Below are 15,250 nucleotides of genomic sequence, written 5' to 3'. Positions count from 1 at the left end.
CCTGCGGCTGCACTGGAGACGCCAGCCGTGGCTGCTGGTGGCGTTAAGGAACAAGCCAGGCGTTAATCGGCGGTGCGTTGGCCCCCATGTGAGCAGACTCCCCGTGACCACAGGCGCTGACCGAGGCCACGTGGACCAGCTTATATAACACCGCCCCCCCCCCCCCCGCCACAGCACTGACACACAAGCGACGGTCTCGGCAAGCAGGGTAGCCGACGTCCTGCAAATACCCCCATTCGCCTGCTCCCCTACCTCCTGCTCTGCGCATTTCAGAGGTGCCCCCGGGCTTGAGTTTTGGAAAGCACAGCCACGCGGCACAGAAATCGCCGAGGCCCTGCAAAGAGCAGGGGCTCCCACTCCACATGCATGGGCCAAACAGGTGCCGTTTCCCTGACGTTTCGCCCGACGCAAAATGAACAGGTGCCCAAAGGCACAAAATGCCTTCCCCTTCCTCAGGCTGCAGGGTGGGTCTCTAGATACCTCCTGGCCGCACCCGGCCAGGGTGGTCGGGGTCATAAAGCGTGGCTGTGAGCAGGGCCGGGCTCCAGAGAGCCTCCAGACAGCCAAGGAGAAAAGAGTAACAGGATGGAGTGAGCTCTGATGGCAGCGTGAGTTCTGATCCCCGGAGGACACCCTCAGGGGAGCCCCTGGTCAGCACCCCGCTTTCTCCGCACCGCCAACGCCAGGGGGCTGCAGAAGGGACATGGACTTTTAGCCCTGCCCACCAATGCTGGGCGTCCCGGGGACAGGTGAGGGCCTGGCAGGTGGGGGGGTGGCATGCGGTTACCATGTTAGGTGCCAAAGAAGAGGAAACAGGCCCAGTTTTATGGGGACAGGGAAAGGTGGCCTGGCAGGAATTCGGAGGAAACAGCCGTGAGGGTGACGGACGGCAATGGGGTTGTTTCAGACAGTCCTGCGCGACTGTGCGAGCGAGGTTCCCGCCCCTGCCTGCGTTCTAAAGAGGCGGCACTTTCCCTGCGACGTTATCTGATGTTGCTGGGTTAGGTCCAAAATAAAGTAAAAGGACCAGCACCGAAGACGAAAGTACAGCGGGGACGTCATCTCAGACCCTCCTGCAGAGAAACAGAGAGGCAGCCCCTCGCTCTCGGGAGAGGGGACCACGGTCATGCCCGAGGTCCAGTCCCGGCTTCTGCACATATCTCAGCCCTTTGTGCCTGTTTCTCCTGCTGTGAGGGACAGACCAGCCCGCTGGCCCCTCACCTGCCCTCACCTGCCCGGGGCTGGGGTGGGGGGCGCGGAGTGTGTCCGGCCTGTCCCAGGCACCGCTGAGAACTCCTGTCTCCTTTTTGTCTAAGGGGCAGATCTTCCCCCTGTGGCCTTAGGGCTGTGACAGAGGCAGGTAGGGACACCCTCCGCTGGCCCTGCTGAGCTCCGGCCTTCGGTTCCAGCCACAGGCGTGGGAGCTGTTATTTATCAGTCCCCAGAGCCCGACTCTGCCCTCAGCAGCAGACCACCCTCAATAGATGGTGCCTCACGGGGTCGGCTTTAGAGGAGTGGACCCCCTTCCCCCAGCCACACTGGCTACTCCTTAAAATTCAGCCAGAGACCTCTTGTCCTCAGATCAGCTCCGTCTGGGCTCTGCTTCCACTTCTCCAAGCGGCCTGCCCCTCGCCCCGGGAGGTGCCAGTGCAGGCGGCCAGGGAGAGGGCACCGAGCCTAAGAGCCCGTCCCACACCCGCCCGCAGCCAGGCCCCTTACCAGTTCACCGTCAGCGCGGCGTCGTTCTCAGCCATGAGCGGGAGGTCCCCGCGGGCCTCCCACACGGCCAGGCAGATCCAGAGGAGGCACCGGGGCATCTCCGAGGAAGCACCCGAGCTCCCCGGCAGGCGGGGCGAGACGAGCCCCCGGGCCCTGGCCTCCGGAAGCTGCCGCCACCCCAGGAGGAGCACGGAGCCTGTGGGGGGTGGTCACCCCCAGCTCCTTGGAGCCGCCCTGGCTGGGAAACGGGGCGAATCCCCTGCGGCCACCGCAGGGCCCTGTGACGTCCCCAGTTCTGTCTGCAGAGGCTAAATCCCGAATCCCGACGGCAGCAGCAGCAGGGAGGGGGTGGGTGGAGGGGCACAGACTGTGACCGGGGATTAGGAGGGCGCAGAAATCCGATTTCCCTTGGGAAACGCATCTGCCAGCACAGGCTCTTCAGAGGCTGGGGGTCGAGGCTTATTCCGTGACCGTTAAGAAACCCGTGTGGCCCAGGCCGGTGTGGCTCCGTGGGCTGGGCGTCGTCCGGTGCACCGAAAGGTTGCCGGTTTGATTCCCCGTCAGGGCACATGCTCGGGTTGCGGGCTCCATCCTCGGTGTGGGGCGTGCAGGAGGCTGCCAGCCCGTGTTGTGCTCTCACATCCCTATTTCTCTCTCTCCCTTCCTCTCTATCTTTATTAGAGAGAGACAGAAACATCAATGATGAGAGTCATTGATCGAGCCCACAACCCGGGCCTGTGCCCTGACCGGGAATCGAACCCCGATCGCCTGGATCCTAGGTCAATGCTCACCCGCTGAGCCTCGCCCGGCCGGGCCTCTTCCTCTCAAAATCAATAAACGATTCTTTAAAAAAAATAAACGAAATAAGAAATTCATGCATTTGCCATCCTCTGCTTTGCCCGAACCATACAAATAAGTGCTGGTCAGATGGGAGGTGCAGAGAGGTCAGGTCCGGGGGCGCAGGACACACCTGGGGGACGCCGCGGGACCTCGGGGGGCTGACGCGTGGCTTTGGCCCCTGCAGGTGAGTACACCATCATGACGGCTCATTTCCACCTGAAGAGGAAGATCGGCTACTTTGTCATCCAGACCTACCTGCCCTGCATCATGACCGTGATCCTGTCGCAGGTCTCCTTTTGGCTGAACCGGGAGTCCGTCCCCGCCAGGACAGTGTTCGGTGAGTGTCCCCCAGCCGGGCCTGGGCTGGCGCCCTGTGGCCGGTTCTGACCACCCCCAGCGACGGTGTCCGTTCCGTTCTGTGGACACAAAGGCCCGATTAGGTGAGATTCATCGTCAGGGTCGGGGTGTAGATTGCTCTCTGAGCCCGAGTTTATCATTGTTTCCCTTTGAAAAGCCTCTCACTGGTAGCATTTTATTTTATTTTATTAGGTTTGAAATTGCCAGCCATCTGTCTTACGCGAGATCTCGCGACGGTGCTTTCGCGGGCCCTGCAAAGCCCTGCCTCGTGTGTTATCGGGCAGTTCCCTTTGAAAAGTGGCAGTCGGCATGTCACATGTGATATGTCAACATTAGAAACATCAGACCTGTAAGAATTTTATTTATTTTTTATTTATTTTTTATTTTTATTGATTTCACAGAGAGGAAAGGAGAGGGGGAGAGAGAGAGAAACATCAATGGTGAGAGAGTCATTGATCGAGCCCGCAACCCGGGCCTGTGCCCTGACCGGGAATCGAACCCCGATAGCCTGGATCCTAGGTCGACGCTCAACCGCTGAGCCGCGCCCGGCCGGGCTGACCTGTAAGAATTTTTAGGAGTTTATTTGAGCCAAACTGACAGCAGTTGCCAGGAAGTGAAATCTCAACGGATTGGGAAAATGCTCCGGAAAATGGCAGTTTTGCAGCTAATTTACACCTTAGAATCAAAGGGGAGACAGAAGGGAGTTACATGAAATCCACTGGTGATCGATTAGGGAGGCGGGAGAAAGCCCAGTGGAGAAACCTCTGAGTTTGGGTAAAAGGTAAAATGATAGACGCGCGTTTCCTTGACACGGGTGGGCGCAGGATAGCTAACGGTCGCCTTCACGGCCCACGGAGATGTGCGGGGACCACGTAACAGCGAGGGGCCCTGTGGCCTCTGTTCTGCAGGGAGGCTGTGTCCTGAGGGGTCTGGAGAAGGTCACTCTGACGTTCCAGAGGCGTGTGATCCTCGGTGCCGGAGGACAGCAGACAGGCTCAGTGCAGGGAAAGGCTGACCTTTGTCAGGGACGATGCCAGCCTAGGCCGTGACTGCCCGCTGCGACTCGCTTTCAGTTAGGACGTCTCAACTGCAGGCCACCCTACGTGGCCGCTTTGTGTCCCTGGGTTCGCAAGGCCACGGCGCGGGCCGAGCTGTCAGGGCTGGCTGTGGCCCCCTTCCACCCACAGCGCTGTGTTGGTTTCCCAGGGGTGCCGTGTGCCGGGTTTAAGCCACAGAGGTGAGTGATCGCACAGCCCCGGGGGCCGCCTGGCCAAGGTCAAGGTGCCGCAGCCAGGTCCCTTCTGAGGGCTGCCGGACACTCTGCTCAGGCCTCTCCCCCGACTTCCCGTGGTCCTTGGCTTGTGGCCGCGGGCTCCGGTCTCCACGCGAGCTCTCTCCGGGTGCGCATCCCCGACACCTGCCACGTGGGATGGGGCTCGCCCGGAGCACCTTAGGACCCCAATCTGATCGCTTCTGTCCGACTGTCTCCAAGTTAGGCCACACGTGGAGCTCTGGAGGTTAGGACTTGAACGTGTGGATTTGGGGGTCACAGTTCAGCCCACGACGGGCGCGCTGCTCCCTGGTGCAGACAGAACCACGGCAGAAGGGCCACGCTGTGCGCGTGGAGGCGCGTGGCCGGAAGGGTCCTCCAGCCCGGGGGCCAAATGCAGACCCCGCTTCCCAGCTGGAAAGTTGGGCGCATTGCTAACTATTAAAAATGTTAAGCTTCCCGCCTGCAAAGCGGGGGTAGCAATACCCATGCAGAACGTGGCCGAGATCAGAGCCTGGCGCTTAGTAGATGCCCTGCGGGTGGCTCGCGATCTGCCAGGCCCGGCCCGCTGTCGCTCGCCCCCAAGGGGGCCGGCGGGCTGTACGGTCGCTGCCAGTTCCCCAGGCGGGCGAGGCAGCCAGCGCGGCCACGTCGAGGGGACCCTGACCGTCTGGGAGGGAGTGAAGTGCCGAGACCCGGTTCTCACATGGTGCCTGGAAGCCTGGGGCGGGTTCGTCCAGGTGGAGGCGAGGCTGCCGCGTGGCCGTGCCTGTGGCCCGCGGTGTGGGGCGTGCACAGCACCTCTTGGTTGTTGTGGTTGTTAATCATCACACTAGGATAGTTTTTCCGTTGATTTTTTGAGAGAGAGCGGGAGGGAGAGAGGGAGAGAGACACACCGATTGGTTGCCTCCCGCGCAGGCCCGGACCAGGGCTGGGATCAAACCTGCAACCCGGGTGGGTGCCCTTGACCCTCTGGTGCGGGGCTGACGCTCTAGCCCCTGAGACAGGCCACGAATAAACACAATAAGCAATATATATATATTTTAAATGTGTACTGGTTTGGTCTTTTTTTAATATATATATATATCTTTATTGATCTCAGAGAGAGGAAAGGAGAGGGAGAGAGAGAGACAGAAACATCCCTGATGAGAGAGTCATTGATCGAGCCCGCAACCCGGGCCTGTGCCCTGGCCGGGAATCGAACCCCGATCGCCTGGATCCTAGGTCGAGGCTCAACCGCGGAGCCACGCCCGGCCGGGGCAATATTTTAAACGTTACGAATGTGCGAAGTGTACGGAAACCACTGAACTAGGGGTCTGGGCTGGGGCACAGTGCCCAGTGCCTTCCCCGTCCTTGTCGGTCGCGTCCGGGTGTCACCTAGGGTCCTGGTACCCGCGCCGACCCGTTTTCCTCTCCCCCGTCCCCAGGGGTGACCACGGTGCTGACCATGACCACGCTCAGCATCAGCGCCCGGAACTCGCTGCCCAAGGTGGCCTACGCCACGGCCATGGACTGGTTCATCGCCGTGTGCTACGCCTTCGTGTTCTCCGCGCTCATCGAGTTCGCCACCGTCAACTACTTCACCAAGCGGGGCTGGGCCTGGGACGGCAAGAAGGCCCTGGAAGCTGCCAAGATCAAGGTACTGGCTCCCTCCCTCCTCCCCTTCCTCCAGGTTCACGTCGCTGAGAAAACGGGCCCGATCCGAAGTTCAAAATGCAAGGCCAGGTGTGTGTCCGTCCTGCCTCCCCGCCCCTAACAGAAGGACCTCCCCGGCCTGGCCGGTGTGGTTAGAGCCTCAGCCCGAGCACCGGAGGGTCTCAGGTTCGATTCCCGGTCAAGGGCACGTGCCTGGGTTGCAGGTTCGATGCCAGCGCCGATCGGGGCACATGCGGGAGGCAGCCGATCCATGTGTCTCTCTCATCCACGTTTCTCTCTCTCTCTCTCTCCCCTCCCTCCCTTCCATGCTCTCTAAAAATCAATGGAAAAAAACATCCTGGGGTGAGATTTAACAACAGAAACCGACTTGCAGGTTCTCACGCCCGAGTCCCTGGAGCCTGCCCTCTGCCGGGGCGGAGGGGACGGTTCTCTCTCTTTCCGCAGATACACCTTTAGAAGCGAGCTCGCAGCGGCCCGTGAACGGCCGTTGCCGTTACGTTCTCCTACTGTTTTGCAGAAAAAGCAGCGTGAGCTCACACTCAATAAGTCAACGAACGCCTATACCACCGGGAGGATGACCCACGCCCCCAACATCCCGCAGGAGCCGGCCCCGGGCACCTCCGGCGGGGCCGCCGCCTCCGCAAACCCTCCCGAGGACAAGCCCCCCGAGAGCAGAAAGACTTACAACAGCATCAGCAAGATCGACAAGATGTCCCGAATCGTATTCCCCGTCCTGTTCGGCACCTTCAACCTGGTTTACTGGGCGACGTATTTGAACAGGGAGCCCGTGATTAAGGGGGCCTCGCCTCCGAAGTGACCCGCCTCGCCCCCCGCTGCCAGGGGCCCGACTCCCCGAGGCGCGGCGCCCGGGCCCGGGCCAGAGGCACTGCCCCCCTGGGGACGGCCGTTCGGGAAACGTTTGCATGTTTAATACTATGTACAAATACTATTGCCTTGATGTTTCTACATGTAACGTCAGATGTTTCGGAGGTGTCGCGTGGATGGCCAACTGAAGAACTCTCTAGAAAACCCGAACGGCTCTGACGCTCAGACGCTCGGTATCTGACATCGATAGTTTACAAACAAGATACGTCTATTTTTAACTGTTCCAAGGGTTACCTAACGCGGTTTTTTTTATACTTCCGATGTCATTTCATACAAAGTTTCCCAGCAGAGAAATATTTTAGGAAATGCTCACGGTTATTACTTGACCAAATCTTTGCAAGAAACAAACAAAAAAAAAACCACAAAGAGCACATTTTCATTCAAAAGGAGACTGTGAGCGTTTATGTACCAAACGAATCGCCTTTGATAATTCTTACTCTTCAGAAATTAGCGTCCTGCATGATCTCACTTTACAAAATAGACTAGCCAAATATTTATGCAAATTTAATGACAGAACATGCGGTGTGTTAGGTCCACAGATAAACGATTTCCCCCGGGGAAAAAAAAAAAAATTCACTGCTTAAAAAATCTTTTTGGGGGGCGCGAGGGGGGAAGAAACGTATCCCCTGTTCTTCAGCCGCCCCCCCACTAGCTGAACGGTGACCGAGGCCGAAGAGACGTGAGGCCGGAGAGTGGCGGGAGCGCAGTTGGGCGTTTGGCGCGTGTCCGCTGTCTCAAGCTCCGACCACCTCGCTGCAGCCAGTGTGACGCTTCCGTGGTGAGAAACCGTCGCCGAGTCCCCTCCCGTTTTATCTCCTCGTGCGTGTCTCATGGTTGACGTATTGCTCTGTTAGCTTTTGTACATGAGCCTTAAATGTTCATTAAAAAATAAAAAGGAACTCATCTTGCGGATAAACGCCTTTCTTTTGTTTCAAGTCAGAGTTCGGCGGGTTGATTTCCTAAGGAGGCCACAAAGGCAACCCGTCCTGGAGTTGCTCGGGTGGGCGCTGGAAATACCGGGGGGCCGCTTTGTAAAGTAGGATTGTCCGACCCGTCGGCTGCACCTCTGAGACGAATACAAAACAAGGTTGAATGTCAACTGTAATTGAAAAACAAAATTATAAAAAGAGAGAGAAGAGGCCCTGGCCGGGTGGCGCAGTGGGTTAGAGCATCATCCGGATACGCCAAGGCCGCAGGTTCGAGCCACGGTCAGGGCACATGCAAGAACCAACCGGTGATGCATCAGTAAGCGGAGCAGCAAATCCACGTTTCTCTCTCTCTCTCCTTTCTCTTCCCCTTCCTCTCTCTCTAAAAACCAATCAATAAATTTAAAAAAGAGAACTGGACTTAGGACTATTAGCAAACTATCAAAATTAGGCCTGCCTACATTGGCTACTTAATGGGACATCGTTCCTTAAAACCGCGTCACCTCCCTTGTGTGTGGTGGACACGGACACGGCCACGGCCACACCCAGGCAGGGCCTTCCACGTTGAGTGGCCACGGAAATGCCCACAGCATCATTCACTGAACCGCCAGGCGTCATCCTGAAAGCCTTTCACAGGCCTCACCGCCGGTTCTCACACCCGATCCGAGCAGCAGGCGGGACGCACGGGCCTGCAAAAGCCAGCAGCCCGTTTCCAGCATCTGTGCAGGTCCCACTGCCCCTTCCACGCCGTCCCGGGCCGCACACGTGGAGGGTGAAGGGCCACGGGCGGGGAAGGCTGCTGCGAAATCCTCAGGCACGCGCGTGGCTCTGCTCCAGATGCTGCTACGCCTGTGCGGTGAGGCCTGTGCCCCCGTAACATCAGCATAAACCCCGCAAACCAAAGGCGGGCCGGAGACTCGGTGCGAAACGTGGGTTTGCATTTGCTGCCCGGTTAGTGTCTCTGGCGCAGTCCCCTCAGCTTAGCTCTGCTCTGTAGTTCGGGGGAAAGAGCCTGTAAGGGACGTCGAAGGGACCACACACGCCCACTTGGAGCATCCCAGGCCTCACACAAGATGTCGTCCCCACCAGGGCGCTGTGATTGTCTGGACAAGCCCTCGGCTTTGCCCCCCAGCCCCCCGGGCCCGCGGGGTGAATCCTCCATCCTGACGCCGCCCAGGCTTAGACCCGACTCGCGTGTAGTGAAAAAGATCCAGTCCTTCTGCTCACTGGTTTCGTATCCTACAAACTTCAGTGTTTGTTATTTTTAATGAACACAAAATAAAGGATCGCCTTGGGGTAAACGATAACAAGGCGAGAAATAAGAATTGTAAAGAGAATTATAAATTACAGTGCCCTACTTCCAGAACCGTGGCATTTCAGTAGCTCTCTTTTGACGTGGCCATAAATAGAAAGACGGAATGTTCTAGAAAGCCAGCGATCAGTGTTCTGTGTTTCCCGCAATCTGTGTGTCTGTCTAGGGCAAGCGCTGGCTCAAGTTCGCCTGAATGCTTGTGTGCGGAGATTGGGTTCAGAGGCTTTTCTAGAACTATCCGAGGTAAAATGGTACAGCAGACGCCCTTGTTGGAGGTTGGTTAGCAGCTTGTTAATCTTCTAACCGACCTGTTAACACCTTGGAAATAGTTCTCTGTGGGTCCTATGGGACCAACTATGGGGACCAGGTCCGGTAAGCTAGAAATCTCTGGTTTACAACTAGGGACATGGAAACCCAAAGAGGTCGATCCGCTGACCGGCTCAGATCACGCCACCGGTGAGGGGAAAACGCAGACCACGCGTCCGGTTCCCGCAGTTACTAACTGAGGGCCCGCAACACCCCGCGACGGCTTTAGATGGGAGTTGATTTAGAACAGAAATGCCACCTAAAATGGAAAACCTTGTTTCAGGCCCGGCTTGAATGATTATATACTAAGACTGCCCTGGAGAATTTTTTTTTTCTTTCCCCATTGAAAACATGACCTTTAAGTCTGTTCCTTGTTTGGTAAAATAATCTGCGCTTCTGTGTAGAGGAAACTGGTCTTGATAGAATAGGCCTGTCGGGGTAGCACTCCCTACACCACACCCCTCCGTCGGGGGGGGGGGGACACCCCCAGAGCCGAGCATCTTGCTGTGATGGCTCCTTCCAGAGCCCAGACGCCAATGACAGTGGTTATGGCATCGGGCAGGGGTCTGCCTCCCAGGAAGGCGTAACACCCGCTTTCAGTCAACATCAGCCTGCACCGTAAGAATTACCTTCAAATCAAAAAGAACTTTCTTTGAAAAACTGGAGATGCCACAGTTCTCGCAATGAAAACGGTATTTTAAATATTTCAAAATTAATCCTAATGTCTCTTTTATCCTGCTAACACATCTGGGAGGAGCAGTGCCCTTAAGCGGACGCGGCGGGTGTTTGAACGTGAATGGACCTGATGAGCGCAGTTACGCGCCGGGTCTGGGCCCGGTAGGGCGACGCTCTCGCAGCGCACGCGGGGTTCAGGCCGTGGAAGATTTGCGTGATGATCTGTTTGTCACTGTCGTTTTCAATAGCCTCTCTCAACCCCCAATCAGATCATCTGCAGCTTATTCTGAAGTGAGCCGGGATTCTTCATGGAAACGTGTGACTGCGAAATATTTACCGCTTACGTGTTCCCTCACAGAAGGCCTAAGACACGGGTGTCCTCAGCTTTTCTGAGCTCATATCGAAAGACAAATAAAACCAAAGGTCAGAGACGATATTTTTGTGACATCCGACCTTAGAAAGGGAGACTCGAAATGAGCTCTGATTGAGCCAATGCACTAATTGAGGTTCCGTTTCTTCCACACTCTTCCTGCTGCTACCAGGGCCTCCCCCGCAGCCAGCGCGTCCCAGGCCGGTGGCGGGAGTTCAGGCAACGAGAAGAGGGTGGCCGGGACGCGGTGGGACCTTTTGGGGTAAGGCTGGGGATACCAACCAGAACAGAAAGTTTTTATAAAAGTTTACAAATGAAATTCTTCAGGGTTATTACAAACCTACCCAAATTTACCATAAAGACACTAGGAACACCGCCCCCCCCCCACGTGTGGTGACAGCTGGCTTGGCCCGAGTCATAGGCTGACCTTTAGGTGAAGTGACCGTATAACCTGTTATCCAGAGGTGAGGAGTCCTCAGTAAATTGTCTCCCCTCTAAGAGTAATGACAACATTAGGTTATCAAAAGCAGCCATTTCAGCCCCGGCTGGTGTTTCACAATGGTTAGAGCCCCCCCCCCCCCAAAAAAAAGGGTCATGGGTTCAATTCCTGGCCAAGGGCATGTACCTGGGATGCAGGTTCAATCCCTGCCTCCGGTCGGGGCACATGTGGGAGGCAACCAATCCATGTGTCTCTCCCACATTGATGTGTCTCTTCTCTCCCCCCTTCCACTCTCTCTAAAAATCAATGGAAAAATATCCCCATGAGAGGATTAACAAAAACAGAAATGTGAGGCTACCACGAAGGAGGAAAACCCTAAAGTTTTTCTTAAACTTGGTTCCAGTTTATTTATTTAATTTTATTTTTAAAAAATATATCTTTATTGATTTCAGAGAGAGGAAAGGAGAGGGAGAGAGAGAGATAGAAACATCAATGATGAGAGAGTCATTGATCGAGCCTGCAGCCCGGGCCTGTGCCCTGACTGGGAATCGAACCCTGATCGCCTGGATCCTAGGTCGACGCTCAACCACTGAGCCGCACCCGGCCGGGCTAACTTTTTTTTTTTTTTTAAGTAACTTCACAGTGTAGGAACCTGGCAGATCCCAACTTAATCAAATGAGCAACGTGGCCCACGGTAGGACACACTGTCACTGTGCCCCTGAGGCCATGCACTGAGAAAAGCAATATTACTTATACTGGATTTCTCGCCACATTACACACCCGGAATCTGATCAGGAGGAAGCAGCAGACAGACCCCGACTGAGGTGCGTTCCCTGAAATCACTTGTCTCTATTGAAACTACTAATATTATAAGAGACCAGGAAAGCCTGGCTGGTGTTGCTCAGCGGTTGAGCATCGACCCATGAACCTGGAGATCACGGTTCGATTCCTGGTAACGGCACATGCCTGCCTTTCGGGCTCCATCCCCAGCAGGGGGTGTGCAGGAGGCAGCCGATCAATGCTCATCATTGATGTCTCTCTCTCTCTTTCTTTCTCCCCCCTCTCCTTTCCTCTCTCTGAAATCAATAAAAACATATGTAAAAAATGAAAAACCATGAAAGGCCAAGCACCTGTTCTAGCTTAAAAATATACTAAAGATGCACAATGAATGGATTCTGTGACCCTGAGTGGGATCTTGGACCATATGGGGCAAAATGCTACTGAAGATGTTATTGGAGCAATGAACACAGTTAGACTAGTGACTGTCAATTATGTTGTATTCTATGGAGATATGTTTCTTTCTAAGCTTGTGACTATTTCCCAGTAAATAGTTTTAAAATATGGGGGGGGGGGGAATTTATAAGCTGACTTACATGGAAATGGAAATGGAAATGGCGTAGATCAGCCGGAGGAATAAATTCAGACGACTAGAAATAATAGCTATTAACAGTCATTTTGAAGCGAGAGTAATTTTTTAAAAGTGTGGTATTGGTGCAAATATAGGGCAATAAATCAAGAAAACAGCCCAGAAAAAGATGCCTTCATATATCATGACCTGACTTATGCAAATTCAGTGGTGAAAAGATGATGTTTTAAATAAACCATGTGAGGTCAATTAGTTATCTGTAGAAGATAAATAACCATTGGCTCATAAATAAAAATCATAGGCTAATTAAATTAGGAATGAAACCTGGCCCTCAAAGAGGAGCTTCCCCCTAAAGCTTTTAGACGAAGACACAGGTGCTCATTAGGGTCTCTAACAAGCAATGATGTATTGAACAGGACAGAAAGCAGTCGGGTTTGTAAGACACTGTTTGGAGGGCTACAGGCAAACCGCTGATGAGGGAGACAGTCCCCACACGCGCACCTTGAAGGACTCAGGTCTACAACACACAGTGAGCTACAGGCACAAAGGAAACAGGCTGGTTTTATCACGGGCAAGAGACTTGAAGGACATGTCACAGAAGAAGATACTTCAGCGGCTGGAAAGAAACTGAAAGGAGCTCGGCGAATGAAACCAAAGGGAGCCCGGGCAGCGTGGCTCAGTGGTTGAGCAACGACCTATGAACCAAGAGGTCACAGTTCGATTCCCGGTCAGGGCCGGTGCCTGGGTTGGGGGCTCGATCCCCAGCAGGGGGCGTGCAGGAAGCAGCTGACCAGTGAGTCTCTCATTATTGATGTTTTTCTGTCTCCCTCTCTCTCTGAAATCCATAAAAACATTTTTTAAAATTTTTTTAAAAAGCAAAATTTAACAAAAAAACCACCAGAGGGAGCCCTGGCCGGTGTGGCTCAGCCGGTCAAGGGTTTGATTCCTGGTCAAGGGCACATACCCGAGTTGCAACTCCGATCTCCCTGACCCTCTCTAAAAATCAATGGAAAAATATTCTCCGTGAGAGTTAAGGAAAAAAAACAGACAAAAAAAACACAAAAACAAAAACAAAAAACAAAAACAAACCAGGAGGAGATACCAGAACGTCTGTAACAAAAAAGGCTGCAATTCGTAGAGACCAGGTGTGGCACTCACATAGCCAATGGGCGGCACATCGATACAGCTACTTTGAAACTCTCTTCAGTGATATTTATTATCACTGACCCTATGCCCTCCCTGTGATCTAAAAATTCCATTTCTAGCCAGGGAGCCGAGAGAACTGAGCACGTATGTCCCCAAGAAAACTTTGCAGAAAGATGTTCATGTCAGCGAAATCGAATGTGGTGTCTTGAAAAACCCAGTGAAATGCCATGGGCGGCAATAAAGAAATGAGTAAGTGCTGCACAAAGCGGCGTGGGGTTGGGTGGCACGAGCCACACCGCCCTGGAAAGTGCGACATGTCCGCGCGGGGCCCCAGGGAGCTCAGCTCGCGTGGGAATTGCCCTGGAAGGTGGCCCGGGCGGGGAGGGGCCTGGGACTGTCCCCACCTTAAGGTGAGTGATGTACAGTCAGGTCTCTTTACTTAGGTGCTTATGTGGATAAAAGGCCACTGACCGCCCGGGGCGGCTCAGCGGTTGGGCATCGGCCTCAGAACCAGGAGGTGCGGGTTCGAGTCCCGCTCAGGGCACATGCTCCACCCCCCAGCAGGGGGCGGCCGACCCACGACTCTCATCACTGATGTTTCTCTCTCCCTCCCTCTGAAATCAATAAAGATACATTTTTTTAAAAAGTCATTGAGCCCGGCCGGGCGTGGCTCAGCGGCTGAGCGTCGACCTGGGATCCAGGCGATGGGGGTTCGATTCCCGGTCAGGGCACAGGCCCGGTTGCGGGCTCGATCAATGACTCTCTCATCATTGAGGTTTCTGTCTCTCTCTCTCCCTCTCCTTTCCTCTCTCTGAAATCGATATATATTTTAAAAAAATAAATAGAAATAAAAATAAATAAAATAATAAAATAAAATAATAAAATAAAATAAAATAAATAAAATAAAATAAAATAAAAAAGCCATTGAGCCGTACTCCCAAGAGGAGCGCGCTCCATCGCGTTTCCCTTGACATGTTTTGGGCAGAGGAGGGGCAGCTCTATTTTTACACCGTTTGGGAAGCACAGTGCGGAGAGGGGAGCCCCGCGTCCCTAAAAGCCCCGCCGCCCGCAAGCACGAGCCCCGGTTATCCCAGCCCGGCTCGCCCGGCTCCTCCGCGCCCGCAGGAGGTGAAGCGGCGCCGCCGAGGGAACCTGGGCCGTTTCCCCCGGGAGCCGCCAGGGGTCCCCGGGCGCCGCGCGCTGCCCCCGCCTCCCCCGGGCGCGGGCCTCCGGACCTGGGCGCTCCCCGCGGGGCGCTCCCACCCTCGGGGTGCGTGGGTGGCCCAGGGGACGCGCCCCGCCCCACCGCTTACGGCTCTTGTTATTCCCTCCTTCCCCAGGGAACCGGGAGGAGCCACAGGCGGGCCCCGGCCCCAGCGGAGCTGTCCGCGCCTGGGGGCCGAAGGCGCAGAGCCAGAGCCCGGCACTGCGCACGCTCCGGGGAGCAGCTCCGCCCCCCCCTCCCCCTGCCTTCCCCCTCCCCCCTCTTCTCTCTCCCCCTCCCCGCTCTTCCTCTAGCCCTCTCCCCCTCCCTCTCCCCCTCCCCCTTTCCCTCTTCTCCCTCTCTCCCCGTCCCCCTCTCTCCCCCCTTCCCTCTCTCCCCCTCCCCGCTCTTCCTCTAGCCCTCTCCCCCTCCCTCTACCCCTCCCCCTTTCCCTCTTCTCCCCCTCCCCCTCTCTCCCCCTCCCCCTCTCTCCCCCTCCCCCTTTCTCCCCCTCCCTCCCCCTCCCCCTTTCCCTCTCTCCCCCTCCCCCTCCCTCCCTCTCTCCCCCTCCCCCTTTCCCTCTCTCCCCCTTCCCCTTTCCCTCTCTCCCCCCTCCCCCTCTCTCCCCCTCCCCCCTCCCCCTCTCTCCCCCTCCCTCCTTCCCTCTCTCCCCCCTTCCCTCTCTCCCCCTCCCCCTCCCTCCCTCTCTCCCCCTCCCTCCCCCCTCTCTCCCCCTCCCTCCCTCTCTCCCCCTCCCCCCTCCCCCTCTCTCCCCCTCC

General features: G+C 55.8%; 1 protein-coding gene across 4 annotated transcripts in view; it reads left to right on the top strand.

Moving 5' to 3' along the window:
- Positions 1 to 7,640, top strand: part of GABRA5 (gamma-aminobutyric acid type A receptor subunit alpha5) — a 53,583-nt gene extending 45,943 nt beyond the window's left edge. For all 4 annotated transcript variants that reach the window (XM_081124439.1, XM_081124438.1, XM_081124437.1 and 1 more), the window contains 3 exons: positions 2,744 to 2,896; positions 5,614 to 5,825; positions 6,360 to 7,640. In XM_081124439.1, the coding sequence (XP_080980565.1) occupies positions 2,744 to 2,896; positions 5,614 to 5,825; positions 6,360 to 6,659 (665 nt within the window). In that variant the 3' untranslated portion in view covers positions 6,660 to 7,640. The remainder of the gene's footprint in view (positions 1 to 2,743; positions 2,897 to 5,613; positions 5,826 to 6,359) is intronic.
- Positions 7,641 to 15,250: the final 7,610 nt, after the last annotated feature.

The sequence above is a fragment of the Miniopterus schreibersii genome, assembly GCF_964146895.1.
Source record: "Miniopterus schreibersii genome assembly, chromosome: 22".
NCBI classification, from domain to species: Eukaryota; Metazoa; Chordata; class Mammalia; order Chiroptera; family Miniopteridae; genus Miniopterus; species Miniopterus schreibersii.
This window is presented reverse-complemented; position numbering and strand designations above follow the sequence as displayed.